The sequence below is a fragment of the Anser anser genome (genome assembly GCF_964211835.1).
Source record: "Anser anser genome assembly, chromosome: 27".
Lineage (NCBI taxonomy): Eukaryota > Metazoa > Chordata > Aves > Anseriformes > Anatidae > Anser > Anser anser.
In genome coordinates, this window is record NC_139748.1 from 6,810,039 (window position 1) to 6,828,335 (window position 18,297).

Here is an 18,297-nt window from a genome sequence, read left to right on the forward strand (position 1 = left end):
CTCCCCCTGTCCCCTCTCCTGGGGTGGGCAGCAGCTCCTGCTCAGCACCATTCCCTCCCTGAGAAGTGCCTTCACTCGAACTTCACAATCTTCTACAAGAAGGACATCAAGGCCCTGGGCCGTGTCCAGAGAAGCGCTATGAGGCTGGTGACGGGCCTGGGACACAAGTCCTGTGAGGAGTGGCTGAGGGAACTGGGGATATTTGGTCCGGAGAAGAGGAGGCTCAGGGCAGAGCTCACTGCTCTCTGCAACTCCCTGAGAGGATGGTGTGGGGAGCTGGGGGTCGGAGTCATCTCACAGGTAACCAGTGATAGGACTAGAGGGAATGGCCTCAAGTTGTGCCAGGCGAGGTTCAGGTGGGAAATGAGGAGACATTTCTGCTCAGAAAGAGCGGTCAGGCGTTGGGACGGGTTGCCCAGGGAGGTGGGGGAGTCACTGTCCCTGGGGGTGTTCAAGGAGAGGTTGGCTGTGGTGCTTAGGGACGTGGTTTAGCGGGTGATGGTGGTGATAGGCGGATGGTTGGACCAGATGATCTTGAAGGTCTTTTCCAACCTTAATAACTCCATTCTTTATACGGCGCCGCCCACGGGGGCAGAGGGACGCCGCCTGAGGCCTCCTCCCGCCCTTCCCAACATGGCCGCCCGGCGGGGGCCGCGAGCCCTTCCCAAGATGGCGGCGGCGCTTCCTCGTCGGCCGAGTCCTTCCGGCGAGGCCCGGAGCCCGGCCGCGGCCATGGCGGAGCTGACGGACGCGGAGCTCCGCAAGGAGCTGGTGGCGCTCGGCTACCGGCCGGGGCCCATCACCGACACCACCCGCAAGGTCTACGTGAAGAAGCTGGGCCGCCTGCGGGCCGAGGTGGCGGCGGCGAAGCGCAGGGGCCGCGGAGCCCCGCCTAGCCCGGCCCGCAGCTCCGGCAGGCCGCAGCAGGCCTCGCCCTCCCGGCCTCGCCTCGGCTTCAGCCGCAGCGGCAGGGAGGAGGAGGAGGAGGAGGAGGAGGAGGAGGAGATGGAGGACGAGGAGATGGAGGAGGACGAGGAGGAGGAGAGGGGGCAGCCGCCAGTGTCCCGCTGGGAGGCCTCAGGGGAGAGCGGCAGGCTGGCCTGGGGGGGGTCCCGGTACAGCGGCAGGGCTGAGGGGGGCTCGGCCCGGGGGCTCGGCTCCGCTTCCCACTGGGACACGGCCGGGGAGAGGAGCGGGGGGCTCACGGCTCGGCCAGAGGCAGCCCTGGATGGGTTTGGGGGGCTGAGCCCCGTGTCGCAATGGGGCACGTCTGCAGAGAGAGGTGGGGGGCTCGGTGGGGGGCCAGCGCTGGGCACCGATGGGTTTCGGGGTTCAAGCTCCTCAGTGCATTGGAGTAGCTCTGCAGAGAGAAGCAGGGGGCTCAGCGATGTGTCCAGGCCATCCCTGGATGGGTTTCGGGAGTCGAGCTCCTCATCCCAGTGGAGCACATCTGTGGAGAGGGGCGGGGGGCTCAGCGCCAGGGCTGGGCTGAGGACGCCCCTGGATGGGGCTGGGGGGCTGAGCTCCGAATCCTCCTGGGGCACGTCCACGGGCAGAAGCGGGGGGCTGAGCTCCAAACCCCTTTCCAGCGATGGGAGCGGGCACCTGACATCTAGGAGCAGCTGGGGTGCATCGCTAGGGCGAATTACAGGGCAGAGCTCCCCGTCTCTGTCAGAGACAGCAGGAGAAAGGAAGGGTCTGTCCTCCTACAGCTGGTGGAAGCAGGAGAGCGAGGTAGCGCCCAGCACCCACTGGGGAACTGCAGCAGCACGTTCTGGCTTGGGCCACCAGTTTGGGAGAGGGGAAGAGGATTTGCTGTCCGGTGTTCGGAGGAAGGAGGACAGGGAGCCGAAGCCTGGCAGCTGGGCAGGGGGACTGGCCCGGCGGCTCCCCTGGAGCTCTGCGAGCAGCGCGGGGCTGGCCTCGGGCAGCCGCTGGGATGCGTCGGCAGCAGGACAGGGAATAACTCCCCGCACGAAGCTGCTGCGGACAGCCCCCAGGCAGCGGACGGAAGGAAAGGGCAAAGGCCTCGAGTACTACCTCTCCAAGTTCCTTTTCCTTGCCAGCTTTGTGCTGCTGATGATTTTTCTGGGCATCCTCATGGTGAAGATGATTGGGTCAGGCTGGCTGGACAAGGGAGAGGAGAACTGTACGTGCACTGTTTTAATCCTGTTTTTAAACTTTACTTTTCCTGATTTCCCTTTATTACTTTTATCACCGTCAGATTTATCATTACCAGTGCCATAACTTGACACCTCTATTTCTGTCCCTATTCGCCTGTCCCCTTGTCCTTGGGAAACCTTGTTACTGTCATTGAAAGTCAGTCAAGTGTGTGCTTTTTTTTTTTTTTTTTTTTCCCCTCAATTGAGTTTGGCCTTCAGTTTTTCAAAACCCCGGGTTTTACGGAGAGCAACGTTCCTGCCAGGAAGTATTTTACGATTGTCCATTGTGTCACATAATGCCCGCGTAACTGTCTGTGGCGTGTTTTAATGTTAGACTCAGCAAAGCACTGGCCACAGAGAAGTACGGAGTTTGAATTGGTACTTCTGCACTTGAAGTGTGGCAGAGCTTCAGTGGGATATGACAAAGGGCTTCCCCATCACCGTGTTTATAGAGCAGAGTTCCGCAGCTAAAGCAAATTGAAATATTGACGCTTTATGGCTTTGAACTGAACGAAGAGTTTTGGTTTGGAAGGCGTCAATCCTGAAACTGGGCATACTGCTTGTGGATGTTTGTGCACTTTGTGCATGCTAGGATGTGTCCTGGTTCCTCAGAGCCAGAATAAAGCTATCCAACATCACTGAATTTCTCACGGGCCCTTTAGAACGTCGTTATGCATTTCCAATGGTATTTTAAAGCAAATCTTGCAGCACAGCTGAGCACTCTTTTAAGTGCACAGGTAGCTAACAGTGCTAGAAGGGAGTGCATGACCCACCCGTGGCCAGTCCGTATCCAGTTGTCAGGGCAGGAGGCAGCTGTTAAACCAGAGGCCGTAAGCTGCAGAACTAACAGCTCCGACTAAAATAGACCTGCTGCTTCTGCCGTGCAAAGGCTTGATTTAAATCCTTGTTATCACCGTGATATTTCAGGTGACCGTGGCATACAGCGAGTGCCATTACTAGATTGCAAAAGATCAGTGCACGTTTTCATCTACTCGCATCTACTTAAACAGGAGCTGTTAAGACACTTGGGCCACAATTTTTACTTTGCAGATGAATGGGGTTCATCGTCTTCACCCTGGTACAAAACCACTTTTATTTGTTCTGCTTTCAGCACCGCCTGCCAAAGCAGTGCTTTGAATGTGCAAGGTACTGTGCAAAGTACGATTAAGAACAGCAGAATCAGATGTGAAAGTAGAGCCTTTTTTAAAGAAAATAATTGCTTTCTTGATCAAAGCTGTTGTTTTGCAGCCAGCTAACTTTTCTTCCCCTTCTTCTCTCCCGTAGTTAATCTTTTGCATGTGGATTGTGACAAAAGAACAGATGATGTAAGCATATACTTATTTATCTTCAAGTATTGGGGATTGGGGATTCTCACAGAAGAGTAATTATTCTGGGAAGCTTCCACCACTATCAGTATCACTGCAAAACTATTAGTTCTATCTTTTGATTTCATGAGTTGGAATTAATGGGCCAGATTAAATTGGGGTTGTGTATGAGACTCTGAAAGATAACAAATTAAATTCCCGATTATGCGAATCAGTTTCTTTAACAGTTGTAACAGAAGTGATATTGGTTTACAGACAAAGCTCTACCTGTGTTCAGCTTCAACAATACAAGACTTAATCCAGTTCCCTGAACTTCATTTCAAATTGTTTGCACAGCCCTTTTTTTTTTTATCATAATGCGTTATTTCGAGAGGAAAAAAAATTGCGGTGGATTCAGCGTTATGGTTGGTCTCCTGCGACGTTTGGGGCATGCAGAGTTGATCTATGGGGTGTCTGTGGTGCAGCCTGGGCAACGAGCTGGGGAAGTCGGTGGCGCTTCTGCAGGATGTGCAAGCTCGCTTTTGACTCAGAAACTGCAGCTCTTTGCTGTGGGCGTGCTTAATTTGAACTAGTGATGCAGAACTGAGCCAAACCCCACTGCTGGTATTTCATTTTGACGTTTTTTAGCTAGTCTGACTGCTGCCCTGTTGCTGCCAGTCTATTCATGTTTGTTACCTGTTTCTGACTTTCAGTTCTGTCAAGCCAAGCACAAGGACGTTATAATGAACGTGCTGCATGAGTTGTATAACTACTTGTCCATACAAGCCGGTGAGTTCCAATTGTCATTATAAAGCACTTGTGAACGTTCAGCAAACTGCCTCTCCCAGCTGTCTGGACATTTTTAACCTTAGTTTGAAGAGAGGGGTTTGTGGAACAGTCAGTTCCACTTGAAGAGCTCTGAGAAAGTCAGGTAATAGAAAAATAGAAAAAGATGTGTTTATTTTTAATCTGAATAGTGCTTAGCTAATGCGCTTATATCACTGTGCTCTTGTGGAGCAAGTGTTCCTTACACTTGATGTATTGGGAACTTGAGGTGCAAATATTCAGCTTTATGGTTCTTTCCTACAAGTATCTTGAAATTGTCTTCAAGACACTCAGAGCCAGTAAGTGTAAACCAGCGTGTTCTTACAAATGGAGTTGAAGCGACTTAAGAAACTGCCAGTTCTCTGCTGAAATGTGGTAGCTGATGATGGGAATGCTTCTGTGTTTCCTCGGTCTTGAGTTAAGACAGGTTCACTTGGCCGAGGAGCTAACCCCACGCAGTACTTAGCCAGGCTCTACCATATATGCGCCAGTCCAATCCATAACTAGTATTTTGTGTTGGAGAAGGCTGCTAGAAGTTCAGTGGACAAGTAAAACCTTTTTTTTTTGTTGGTTTTTAGATAATAGTGTTAATCAGTAATGGTGCGTAAGTTCCATTTTCCTGATTTCAGCCCTCAGCAGGGCTGAATCCTTTAGATAACTTGAATTTCACAGAATTGCTAAAGCTTTTCAAACCAGACTTCATATTGTGCAATACCCACCAGTTTTACATAGTCTCTTAGCACATTTGTTTAGACAGCTTTGTGAAGCACGATGTAGAAGCCCAAGTTCCTGGCCAATATTCTTCTGCCTGTGTAGAAGGCAGAGCTGGGCTATAGGCTTCTTAGAAGCATTTTGTATGTTAAGCTGGAACTTCAGCATTGCAGTCTTTGATGCTTGATGGAAGGAGCCCGTCTGCAGGGCTTTAGGTCAGAGAGGCAGTTACATGCTCTGCAAAGGGAAGAAATAGTATTTTTTCCCCTCACTCTGTGTTGAATAGTTCACACACTGAAACATGAGGTTTGATTGCCCCTTTCCAACCTATATGCAGTGGCTGAGCGTTTTATTAATAGTCATAATCTTATCTGCCCACCATATAAATCTCACCTTGTAATCATTTTGCCCAGAGCTATAGTTGAATTTAAAGGGCAGCATTTATAGACAGTTCAGTGTGTTTCTGAAGCGTTCGAAGGCTTTTTAAAAAAAACCATGATTTCTCTTTGACTTTTTTACCAGGTAATTTTGAATGCGGAAACCCTGAGAATCTAAAAAGCAAATGCATTTGGGTTAGTGAAGCAAGGGATCACGTGGTGGTGAGTAGGCTGTGAACAGCTATTGTTATAACATAGTGCTTAGTCTCTTACAAGGCAATAAATAATAGATACTAAAGCAATTCACCATCTGTTTTACTTCCTCATCCAGTTTTGATTCTTTCCCATATCTCTAGTCTCCCCTTTGGCCAGTCCTGTTCTCAGCAGTTCGTTTGAAAATAATCTTCTCCTACATCTCTGATTCAGCCCCTGTAAATCTAACTTAATGGTTTGTTGTTTCGCCATAGTCATCAGTCTTGTGAAACCAGAAATTTCCCTGGATTGAGGGCTGGGCAGAAGAAAGATTTTTCTATACCCAAAAGTGTCAGAAGACAGACTGCTTTGATCTAGCATTCCATTTCTTTCATGGTAAACTGTCAGTAAGATTATGTTGTATTTAGTGGTTAGTCTTAACAGTCTGGGATAGTGTTATTTTACAGAGTGCTTCATGCATCATCTACCAGAGTCAGAAGATTTCAGTCCAGACCAAGCTTCAGATGCAGTTTTCCTTCCTTCGGTTTGCAGAATTATGATAAGAATTAACCTAGGGACAGACTGTATAGAATAAATTCTCCCCCTACTGTAATAAAATAACGTTATTTGGTATTTTAAATGAATGGAGAACTAATCTTCTTATGGATTCTTCTGTACAGAATATAACTGGTAGTTCCCCACAGAAGTTTGAAGCTGCCCTGCACTGGATGCTGAACAGTAACAAGGATTTAGGAATATGGTAAGTGGAAGCCCACTGTTTCAAAATCACGTTTCTCGGCGTTGGCTGCTCTGTAATTTGACATCCTGTGCGGTATGTCATTAGATTTCGAAAGATAATCTGAGATTGGCTTTGTCAGTGTTTGGTAGGCCAGGTTCCAAATAAACCGTACGGTCCTGCTGCAGAGATTGGCAGCTGCAGACATTCCTTCCGAGCGTGTTTCCCAGCCTTTGCACTGGGGGACATTGCGTTCACGAACGCGCTGTTTCGCAGATGAAGTAGAAATCTGAGGTCACGGCTGCTTGTGGCTCTCAACTGCTGCCTTGTGCTTCCTGCAGGGTTTAGAAGTAGTGGTCCTGGTGTCTTGCCCACAGTCTTTTGACTACAGTACTCTTGTTAAACGTGCCCACGTACCCACTTTTTGCCCAGATAATGCTTTCCTTCAGTACTTTTACTGTAGTGAGAGCTTCAGTATCGTGTGGAACTTCATCCTTTGACCAGCGGGATTGGGTTATATAGGTCAGGGAAGCGTTCTCTTCAGTAGGTAACAGCCCACATGCTTTGGAGCAAGTTCTTATGAGGAAGAGAGGAAATAGATTGTTGAATGGTTGGTATCTTTTCGTTAGTGTCAGTTGTCTTTCTGGCAGAACACACAGTACGTGTTGAAATGAACAGACTGGGACTATGTAGGGGTTGGTCAGTCACCAATGGGGCTTTATTCTTTTGGGTTTCTTGGCTACCGCCCACTTCAGTACATGAGAAATGGCAGAAATTCTAGTTTCTTCAGGTAAAAAATACAACGTTCAGGCCATAATCTAATGAAAGACTGTTATCCAGAGTCCGCAGACATTATTACCTGCCTCTGGGAAGTGTGGGCTGCCTCCACTGTATGTTACCTCTGAAGTTGAACATTTGTTTGCATTTTAATATTGCTGAATGTATCTCTGATTAAATGAATTGTAACGGTAGTAATGCTGGAGCTTATGGGCATAGCTTGTATGAATTGCCACTGCTTTGTTTTTTTCCCTAAAAAATTTCGGTGGCTGCTGCTGTGATTTAATGATCAGACAGTGTCTACTACTCTGATTCCTGGTGCGTGGCAAATTCCCAGGACAGGATATTGTTTTCCTGGTGGCAGGCTTGGATTTGTGGGTGGGCTGGGATCCAGAGTTTTCAAATTTATATTTTCGTACGGGAGCAGTGCTCGTGTCAGGAGCCTTGTGGTACGATATATTCCCTTTTTTTTTATTTTCATAATTAGCAATTTTGCCGGCTGTTCGCCAAATGGATCCACTTTCATGAAGTCTGCGTAGCGTGCAGAACGAGTGTTCGGCATGCTTAAAAACCTGCGGGTGGCATTTTTAGCAAACGCTACGTGAGGTTATTTTTCTAGGTGCTAGTCTGAGAGGCAGAACTGAAAATGAGCTCCGCACTCGGTGATTCTCCTGCATATTTTAAATATTTTCATGGAATTTGGATTGTAAATAAGACAAGGGGATGGGAAACAACTGTGTGTCTCCAGCTTCTGTAGAATCCAGTAACCAAATACAAGCTGTCAGCAGTTTGTGAGCTGTGCGCTAGTAAATTGAGAAAACGTCTTTGTCTAATAGGTTATTCATTGCAAACCTAGAATGAATTAGTAGCTTAAAAAAAATGAAATCCCCTTTAGTCTAATTCCTCCGAATCTGATGGCTCTCACTTGGTTTGCTTGATGCCTGTTGGCTTAGAGTATCTAATAAGGAAACCACATCAGTGTAGATCTGTGTATAAAGAAGGGAGTTAAGAGCGTATCGGCTAGCACAGCAGGTGTGGACGAGTGATTTTGCAGGAGGATGTGTTATCGATTTTGCCGTGAATGCTTTCTGAGGGTGTGTCTGTTTCTCACTGCAGATACAGTTGATGTGTTGTCACTTTTCTAGCTAAACTGTTTATGTTCATCTGTACTGAGGAGAACAGCGCAACCTCCATGGACATTTGCAGTCTCCCTCAACTGCTCTCTCTGCAATTGCTGATGAGTGACTCAGTAAACATTTCCATTTCTCTGTGCTGGGAGGTGGGAATCCAATTTAAAGTTTAATCTTCTGCACGCTGAGAGGTGCTGTCAAAGAGTCTGCAGAGGGAGACTTCAGTTTACCAGTGGGAGTTCCAGCCCTGCTGCCTTTTCTAAAGCCATATCCATTCCTTGCTAAGCAGCCAGTCCCAAAATGTTCTGGAAAAGAGGAGTTGCAAGGATGTTGGTGTATTTTCTTTGTGGTGTATAGAACGAGTTACTGCATCTGCAGTCTGTTTGTTCTCCCTCTCTTGATTAAAGACTGTAGTTAGTTGGAGTTTGTTCTCTCTTCTCTGAAGATTTTCTGCCTCTTCCCATCAGGTTGAAAGGCAAAGACCTTTCTGAACCAGTTACCAAGGTGGAGCAAGTGGTCTGTCTCGAATCGGCCCATCCTCAGATGGGTCTCGGCTGCCGTTTCCGTCGGGCAGTGGTCACTGCCATCATGAACCTTTTCCTGTTTTTCTGGAGTAAGTTGTCAGTGTTTCTAATCAGCTTTTCCCCTTGCTGGCTGTAGAGATGAACACGCATGTGCTCACACATTTTTCCAGCTGTATGAAATTACTAACAGTGGTGAAATAAATCTGCTGATGAGTTAATTTCTAATTAACCTTTGTTCTGGCAATAGAGAGAGACCTGTAGACCTGCTCTTGTGCTGTGAGTGCTTAACACTTACTTTAAATCAGCAAGCTGATTAGCTCTCTGAGTATTCCTCAAGTACCCATTACTGTGGTCTGCAGAATAAGCACGTTAACCTACCTAAAAGGTTCATTTTTTCTTTTTCTTCGTGCACAAGGCTACGAAGTCTTCTGGACTCTTTAGTAATGACTTGTAGCATTCCAGTGTTACAGGTTTTATTGGAATAGTCTGTCATGCCCCAGCCGAGACAGAAGTCTTCCTGAGCAAGGTGATAACGAGAGATGAGTGTTGAATAGAAGAGTTTATAATCTAGCCAGACAAGGTGGGGGTGAAAGGGGATAGTTATGTTTATTGTAGAGACTGAGATGCTAAAGTTAGCTCATGGTGTAACAGGGACATTTGTCAATGCTAAACCTTCAATATAGATCTGAATTTCAGGCTGGCACTGCAGCCCCAGGCTTTATCTCCTTATCAAGGAGCTATCTTCGGAGCAGTGGAGCTTGACAGTCTTCCTAAGTGATTATTGTGGGGGAGGCCTCTAGCAAGGAGAGAGCTCTGGGATTTAGACAATTACAGCCCTGTGGTCATGCTGAGGTTTCTAGTAGGGGAGAAAAAGTCTGTGATGAGGCCTTTTGACCACCTCCCACAAGCACGCATGTTCTGCTGCTGCAGATGTTGTCAGTACCAACAGTTTTGTGGGGTGCAGCTGCCGTGGTGAACAAAATGAAATGCTTGGATTCAGTTCCAAGCAGGCCTGAGTAGCAGGGAGGAAGAATGCTGCTTCCAGGGAGGTATCAAAAATAAAACTGCTAGCATCAAGCAAAGTACACGTATGTCAGTATTGAATTCTATTTGTTTTTTATTCTTCTAGGTCTGATAACTCTCTGGGGGATCCTGCTCTTCCTTAGATACCGCTGGCGGAAGATGGAGGAAGAGGAGCAAGCCATGTATGATATGGTGAAGAAGATCATAGGTAGGATCCAGTAGCTCTAAACCCAAGTAGCAGTGTTCTCTCTGCAGCGTTAAGGTCTCACTGTTTTGTCCTCCTGCCTTCTAGCCGTTGTGCAGGACCATTACAAGGAATGGGAACGTAATTTGGAGCGTTATCCCTATGTCGGCATCCTCCACGTTCGGGACAGCCTCATCCCTCCTCAGAGCAGGTGAGCTGAAGTTTGTTCTTGAAGGAGCGTTGTCAGCATGATGTTACTCACCTCAGCTCAAAACTACAGTTACTGGGTGACAGACTGTGAGCAGACAGTTGATGGGAAGCTGGACTGCAAGAAGTCTGTCTGGCCTTTCACTTCATAAAGGATTTTGACATAACTCAGGCTATGTCTCAACCTGCTGCAGATTAATATGACAGTCCAGGGGCTGATATTTTGTGCAGTCACACAGGTTTATTGTCGTTCTGTTACACAGTAAGTGGATTTTGCTTTTCCTGGGCATGGTGCATCTTATTTTCTCTCCTTCGTCCGATCTGTGTTGGGATGCTCTCCTGTTTCTGAGCCGTGGTATCTTGTTCTCCAGAAGATGCCGCACTTCTTAGGACAAACCTTTACGTGAATTGAACAGGGTATTGGGAGGCTCTTCTGAAGTGGTTGTCTGTGTTGCTTGACTGGAAAGTTACCAGTTCAAGTTGGGCAGCATTGAGTTAGGTGGGTTTGATGCTTTTTCAAAAAGGAAGCGTGGTCAAGGTGGTGGTGGGGCCAGAGGGCTGCAGCCTGGTTCTTGGTGGTTTACATGCCACTTACTTCATCTTTGCAGGACTTTTTATTTTTTTACCTTTTGGTTAAATGGAGCTGCTTTGTTCACCTGGCAGCACAGAATGCTGTGTGTGCTGCAGTCTTAAACATTCTCCCTCTGTATTAGTCACAATACAACCAGTAGGAAAAGGAGTTATTTCAGCTGGTTTTAATTGATCTCTGTGTATGTGGTGCCCAGAATTACGAGAAAACTGATTCAAAACCGGGATGAACTCCCTGGTCTGAGAGATCTCTGCAGGGGAGAGATCAAGGGGGTGGGGGCAGTTTGCAGATTGAGTGCCTCTGCAACATGAAGCGGGCTGGAAATGCAGGGCAGTCATCAATTGCTTGTGCTGCCAGAGGGTCTCATCTTCCCCACTGGCAGGACTCGTGTGTTCATGTCCTGAGCTGAAATCACCTCTAAACTAGAATTCTGGTTTAATCTCCTTTGCTGTCTGCACAGGGAACAGGAGGAAGCCAGCACTAGCTTGATCAGCAGCCACAATCGCTGTACGCAGGAAAGCACAATAAGGATACAATTCTAATTTGTTTTCTTTTTGTCGCTGTTTCTCGCAGAAAAAAAATGAAGCGGGTCTGGAACAGAGCTGTGGAGTTTCTGGCTTCAAACGAGTCACGGATTCAGACAGAGTCGCACAGAGTAGCAGGAGAGGATATGTTAGTATGGAGATGGACTCAGCCTTCGTACGTCTCAGATTCAGAACACTAGAGAGGAGCAGAAGTTGAGCAACTGTTGATATGAACCTCTGCAAGGGGGCAGTCCCTTCTCTGGTGGTGGGAAAGAGCAGGTCACGGTCCTACTCTCCTTGGGCTGGGGATTGCACGTATCTGTTTGCTCTTCTTTCTGAAAATCTTCACACACAAAAATTCAGGGCAATAATGTTGGCTCGGAAAGAATATGGGCTTGAGCTGGTGGGAAGCTAGAATCACACCAAAGCCTTCCAGCAGATATCTGGCTTCTGTAGGCAAGCATGCCTAAAACAACTTTTTAAAAAGAACAAATTTTTATAGCTGATATCAAGGGACTTAGGATCTCTCTGACAATGGTTAGGTTTTTAAAATTTGACCTCAATTCTGCAAAAGCCAATTGGTGGCAACATCCATCAAGGAATGTGTTTAAAGGAGATTAACATTTCCCATGGAAACATTAGGGTGGCAGTAAAGATACATTTTGTTAGAATTTGATTTTATCAGCACAAAGGTAGTGATGAAAGCACTTGCTGCTTCCTTAAAGGGAGAATGTTTGTGTCCGCTTCACCCTTCAAAAATGGGGAAAATGAGTAATAAAAAAAATCAGGTGGAGGTCGTCGTAGAGGGAGGGCAGTTTGATGTGCCTTGATGGTTTGGGCTGGGCTGGGGAGGGAGGGCTGGAGGAGCGTTTGTGATCCTGCTTCACTTTTTAAGTCTGCAATCTCTGTGCTTTATGTTTTCTGGGGGGTGGGGGGAATTTGGGTGGAAAGCGAAGAATATAGGAAGTATCAGAAAGCGCTTTCTTGTGGCTACAGCCAAAGGGACTGCTTCGTGGGCTATTGAAGAGCAGCTTTGGAAAGTTTATTGGGGCTGAATGTACATGTTTATCCTGGGCAGCTGCAATGTGTGTGCTGTGTGTCAGAGCAGAGCTGTTACAATGCTTGGAGAGTCAGTGCAGGGGTTGCCAAGTCAATGTTCCTGCAGCCTCGCGACAGGTACAAGGAGCAGCGATCAATCCTCTGTGCATGCTGCAGGCATTGTCTTTTTTATCTGCCGTAATTTAATTACTTAAGTTTGGTTTTGTATCCAACAAAGGACTGGTTTTTGTTTTTGTGTTTTTTTGTGTGTTTTTTTTTTTTCTTCCAAAGAAAACGGCTCCAGTGCATGGCAGCTTAGACTGGGCGGAGATACTGTTAATCTACTTTTCCCAGTGCTGTAAAACTGCTGTCCAGGTCACCACTGAGACAGCGGGGACCAAATTCGTTTCTGCCATAAGCTAGTAAAACCTGCAGAGAGAAGCCAGCAGATATCTGAACCCATGTAACCAGCGGATGTTTTTAATCTTACCGTTCTGGGTACCATGTGAATGTTTGCGTTCATCTCCGATGCTGGATGGGTGGAGAGCTTCCTCTGCAGGCTCTGGGTTGGCAGGTAAGCTTAGGACGGCTGCCAGAGCGCTCCTGCCTGGTTTGCAGGTTGGGGATGCCACGTGGGAGGTCAGTTCCTCGTGCCAGTCCCCGCTCACCTCCCTGTACGAAGTCTGCACCTCTCCCCCCCTGCTGCTGGTTTTGGCAGGGTGTTGCGCTGTGCGTCCCGCAGGCTGCAGCGGAAGGAAGGCAGAGACTCCTTGCACGCCTCCTGCTAGACATCAGCCAGAATGGGTGGAGGGAGGAACAAAACGCAGGAGGTCTTGTGCATGAAACGGGAGGTGTCCCGAACGGAGTTGACTCTTATCCCCGTAGTTTGGTTTCGGTTGCAAAGGTAGGGTGTTTGACCAAAAGAGGAGACTCAACAGCTGCCTTCAAGGCATTAACCACTAAACAGGGAATAAAGCCAAGGCAGCCTTGATTCTTTTGAAACGTTGTAACAAGATCTTCACTGCTGTCATCTTTGCAAACACCAGTGCCTACGTTCTTAAGCCTTTTTTAATGTTTCCAGGTTTTGGGTTAACTTTTTTTAACCGTCCAAATCCAGAGTGAAGAGTCAAGCATTGCAGTCATGTTTTTGTATTACAATTGTTTTTGTAGAATAAATTTAACTGGCTTGGTGCTGTTTATTATACGTTCAATTTAGCTTTGTAAACCAATATATAAAATAAATTTATTACAAATGATTGGTTGCCTTTATTTTTATTGAGGAGTCACAGGTTGTTCCAAGTGCTTTTGCTCATGTAGATCAAGTAGTTCCTGCTCCGGAGAGCTGTCAGTTTCTAAGTATAACACTGAAGATGGCATGGGGATTGCGTGACAGCCTAATGAGACAATGTGGATCCTTGTGACGCTCGGTGATCTCCGCGCAATAGCCCAGGAGTATCAAGTGTTTGGTTGCAAATTAAATCCGTGTTTTGGGAATGGCTGGCATTAAGTAGAGGTGAGGACGAAAAGCAGTTGTCTTGTTTAGCTGCGTTTTGAAGAGAGTGACAGCCTTGGGTGTTGTGGTACGGTAAATACTAGTTCAGCTTGATCAGAATTCCTGCGGACCGCTGTAAAGCATTTACTCGAAGCGGGGAATGGGACGGAACAGTAAGTCTGCGGTGACTGAGGGTGCCTCGAGTTTCATACGTTTTGCCATTGTTCTCTCAAAGGCAGATCCCTCGCGCAGTGGGTGTGACATCAACAGCTTCTGCGCCAAGTCTTGATTCTGCTCCAAGCTGCTGCTGATCCTGTGTGCTGGGACCTCCTTAGGCCGTGGTTGGCTTGCCTTTGTGTTGGGGACATGGTGTGAAATGCCAGGTGGCGGTGCAGGAAGACTTGGGAGGTGGTGAGGGCGTGGGATACAGTGCTGGAGTGGGACAGACGTCCCTGCCCTTGCTCCCGGGCTGTCGTCTGTCACCAGGCACCACGCTTCCCTCCCGGAGTCCCATGGGTTAATGCTCTCTAAGCAAGTCTATTGCAAGGCACTATAAAAGGGAGGATATTTATATCAAGAATGAAGGCAAAAAGTCATTTTAGACTATTTACCAGATACCCGAGGTTTCCAAGGTTGCAAAGTGAGTGGAAGACACACAGGCAAATCTTGCATGAATGCTGGCAAGTCCTTGGGAAGCTGTCCTTGGGATCTGTTTGCCTGAGCGTTTTCAATTCCTGTCTCACCTGAGTGTCGGTGACTCAGAGCATGTACACCACGAGCTTTAACTTCTCCAAAGCCTACTCGTGAGACAGCGAGAGTAGTCCGTGAGTCACCGTTGTGTAACTTCAGTGGACAGGGTTGACTCACTCGTGTTTGGTTAGAGCAACATTTAATTACTCTCGTAATGTAGGCCTGGATTATGAAGGGGCAGATTTCCACCAGCATGAGAGGTGACTGGATCTGTGGCTACCGTGGAAGTCGGTGGGAGCCAGCTGCCTCCTCTCCGGAGCGGAGTTGTTGCTAAGGTATGGGAACAAAAGGGAACGTGAGGCTAAATCTCTCCTCTGAACCTGCATTCCTGTTTAGATGCTTTCACCCAGTCTAGGTTGCTAAGTTACAGCTGAAATGTATTCAAGGTTAGGAAAGAGTCTTCAGTTTGGTGTAATTACATGTGCTAGAGGATGTTTGCTTTGAACCGAGTTGCCAGGATGTTTTCCGTGATAGTCTTCCCCCTTTCATTTGCAATTTTGAGAGCACAGAAGGCCGGTTTGATGCCGCTCTTGCTGCCATGCTCCTGCTTGTTCTGTGCAGGCTGCGCTGATGGTTTCTACGGTACTAGCAGTTTTCCCAGAATCCCAGCTCCATTCAGAGAAGAGGGAGCTCATCTCCCTTCCCTGCTCATTGCTCTGCTAACACCGTGCATTCACCCAACCTGAGCTGCTAACATCCCCCTCCCACTTTCTTGCAAAGTATTAAGTTTCTATAAATAAACTCTCAAACAGCGGGCTGATAAAGCCATCGCATCCCCTCGCTGTCAGAAGGGAAAATATGTACCAACAAGGGATCTAAAATAAAATTTGCCCTTTATCTTTTCATTTCCTGCTTCCATTTAAAGCCTCTCACATTAAATGTTTTGTCTCCTGCTGACATGACAGCTGATGCTGTGCCTTATTTATGGGACGCGGAGACAGGGCACCATGCCAGTTCTCCTGGAAAGATCAACGTGAACCAGAGAAGAAAAAAGCACAGACAGGGAGCCCTGCCCAAAGGTGCCTCCTGCCAGCGCTGCCCCCTGTCTGAAGCAACGTCTCCCCAACGCCTTCTCCAGGATTTCCAACGTGATTTTGTTCAACCTTTAAAGCAAGGGCCCTTGAACTTGGGACAGGTGCCTGCAGGTAGGTGTCTCCAAAGGATTTCGGATACCTTAACGCACCGAACCTCCCTGCGGCAGAGTAAGGTGCAGTCAGACAGAACCAGGTCTCTGCCCTGCCTGGCCACCACCGTCAGCTTGCAAAGAAGCAAATTATTTTTGTTTGAGCGCTTCTGCACTGAGGGAGGCTGGTAAGGTCTGACCCAAAGCCCATGGGTGTCTTTGAACTGGATCTCCAAGATGAGACCACAAAATGTTGTGGAAGCCTTGTTTGACTCCCGGCTGGTCCACGGGGCTGGGTTTTTGCACCCTGGTAGCCCTTGGGCTCCTCCATCCCCTACTCCAGGCAGAGCAGCTCCACGACCTGCCCTCTGATGGAGGAAAGCACCTGCCCTGTTTTTGTTGACAGAGATCTTTAGGGCTGGGTTCAGGCTGTTTACATCTCCACTCCAAAACATCTCCCTGTGTCCAAACAGCAACAGCAGAGGAAAACATGCTGAGGGTGGCCAGGAGCTGCTGGCCACCAGTTGTGAGCAGGGCTCGCAGGGTGCAGCTGAGCAGCTTCCACGTAAAACAGCTCAAAAACGGTTCAGGGGGGTTCCCCGGGCGCTGTGCTCCCCTTGGAGCTCCTGCTTTGCTCTCAGAGGTGGCGCCAGCAGCCAGGACGCCTCGAGGGGGGCTCCTGCATTTGCCAGCCAGCAGCTGAGGCTCCGGCAAGGTCCTGGCCGAGCTGTGTCAGGATGAGGCCCGGCTGTGGTGCGGAGGGTACCAAGGACCCAAGGATCCTGAGCCTCCCGTGCTGGCTTGCTTGAGGCTTGGCCTCCCCTACTAACGGCGTTCCCACCCTGTCCCAGTCCCTGCCCGAGCTGGCAGGGGCTTGGTTTCGGGACCGCGTCTCCATCAGACGGAGGCTGCAGCCTTCGAGCTGGCCAAGGGTAATAACATCTCCGTGCCCGTAATTAGTTCCTAATTAGCATAGTTTTAATATGAGGCGGGCTTGCTCTCCCCTTAGAGCTCTCTGCTTTTTACAAGAGGCTGAGTAATTGCCTCTGCGGCTCCGCGGCCGCTCGGCAGCGGCAATCAGCCCGGCTGCTGGCGGGGGCACCGCGCGGGGGGTCGCGGCCCCGAGCTGCTCGCGGGCTCCGGCTCGGCGTCCTCCGTGCGCTCGTTTTGAACGGAGCAAGAGCTGCCGAGGTCTCGTCTCCCGGCCCGGCAGCGCGCCTGACACAAAAATGAGATCGAAGCAATTAGCGCAGGCATTAAAAATGCATGTGATAGCAGGGAGGGCTTCTGCAAGGGGAAAAGGGGGGTGCTGGAGACGTGCTGGGCGCCGCAGGGCGAAGCGGGGTGCTCGGTCCTGCCCCTCGCCGAGCTGGGGAGCGTTGCCCAAGGGTCTGCCCTCCCCCTGCCAGCTTAGTAATGATCAGATTTAAAACGGCACGCGAGGTCGCATCCTTCAACAGGGCTGTGGCTGGAGGGAGCCCATGGGCAGCGTGTCCCCGAACGTGTGTAGGGACCGAGTGGCTCCTTGGGAGCCTCCTGGTGCTGATGCAGCCGGATGATCATCGCGTTTCAGTCCCCGCTCCCTGATTTATTGGGTGCTGCTGAGACGCCTCCTGGTTTCCTTACAGGTGGTGGCTTGTGAAGGTCTCGCAGAGGCTGGGGCCCCCCCGTCCAGCGAGCTGCTTTCTCCCCAGCGCGGTGGGGCTGCGATTTCCCCAGCCCGGTGTGTTTTCCTCCCAACCTCTCCTCTCCCGTGGTGAGGGGGCTGTCGCAGTGCAGGTGAGGCCGAGCAGAGCTGAACCGCGGCCGGGGGAAGCTTCGCACCCCTCGGCAGCAGGCAGCGAGGTTCGGGGCTGCCCAAGCGCCTGGCAAACGGTTCCTGAACCTTTTGTGGTGAGGGCGCAGTGGGGGTAAAAAAAAAAAAAAAGGTTGTTGGCAGGGATGCACCGCTGGCTGGATTCACAGAGTGCCTGCGCGGGCTTTTTTCCTTCCGAAACCAAGCTTTTTTCATTTTCTTTGGATTTTTTTTTTTGTTTGTTTTAAGGCACTTTCCCAAGCTAATACAGCAGCATAAAGCAGAGTGAAGTCAGGACTCGGGCAGCGGGGAATCAGGGGCTGTGTTTTATCCTTGCCTTTAATCTCGGCCTCTGTCCCCGACTGTCAGTTCGATCCCTCTGGCCTCCGCGGTCCTGTTTTCTCCCCTCCGGTTAGCGAGCATTACCGCGTCCCTCGATCATTAGCTCAGCAGCGAGATTTCCTTCCCAACCTCCCATCGCCCTGCTGCCCCGCTGCCCTCCCCATTGCAGCCCCGCTTGTGGGCAGGGATTTGCTGGTGCCCCCCCACACCCCCCCCTTTATTTTATCCCTGGGACAGGAGGGGAACGAGCACGGGCACCTCCTCGTCCCGCGGGATGCCTGTGCCGTGCGTCCCCAAAATACCAAAGGGGTCTTGCTGGGACACGCCGGGCTGGCAGCAGCAGGCGTACGAGGAAGGGTGCCCGCAGCGGGGTGTTTGTGTCCCCAGGGGCGGAGGGGTGCTGGGGGGCCGGGGGCACGCGCTGTCCTTGCAGCGCTGGCAGGAAAACTCTCCGGGACTTTTCCACTCCCCCGCCGGTCCCAGCGTGCCGGG

At 49.5% G+C, this 18,297-nt stretch overlaps 1 protein-coding gene across 1 annotated transcript; it reads left to right on the top strand.

Moving 5' to 3' along the window:
• Window positions 1-483: 483 nt before the first annotated feature.
• On the top strand, window positions 484-13,559 carry LEMD2 (LEM domain nuclear envelope protein 2). The gene is made up of 9 exons (XM_083812204.1): window positions 484-2,149; window positions 3,447-3,487; window positions 4,180-4,255; window positions 5,525-5,601; window positions 6,252-6,331; window positions 8,682-8,827; window positions 9,868-9,969; window positions 10,054-10,156; window positions 11,315-13,559. The coding sequence occupies exons 1-9, from the start codon at window positions 499-501 to the stop codon at window positions 11,463-11,465; spliced, it is 2,427 nt and encodes an 808-aa protein (XP_083668330.1). The 5' UTR covers window positions 484-498; the 3' UTR covers window positions 11,466-13,559.
• Window positions 13,560-18,297: the final 4,738 nt, after the last annotated feature.

Coding starts and splice junctions, on each gene's coding strand:
- LEMD2 (XM_083812204.1), top strand. CDS start 499: ATGGTGGTGATAGGCGGATGGTTGGACCAGATGATCTTGAAGGTCTTT. Junction 4,256..5,524: donor CTACTTGTCCATACAAGCCG/GTGAGTTCCAAT, acceptor CTTTTTTACCAG/GTAATTTTGAATGCGGAAAC. Junction 6,332..8,681: donor AACAAGGATTTAGGAATATG/GTAAGTGGAAGC, acceptor TCTTCCCATCAG/GTTGAAAGGCAAAGACCTTT.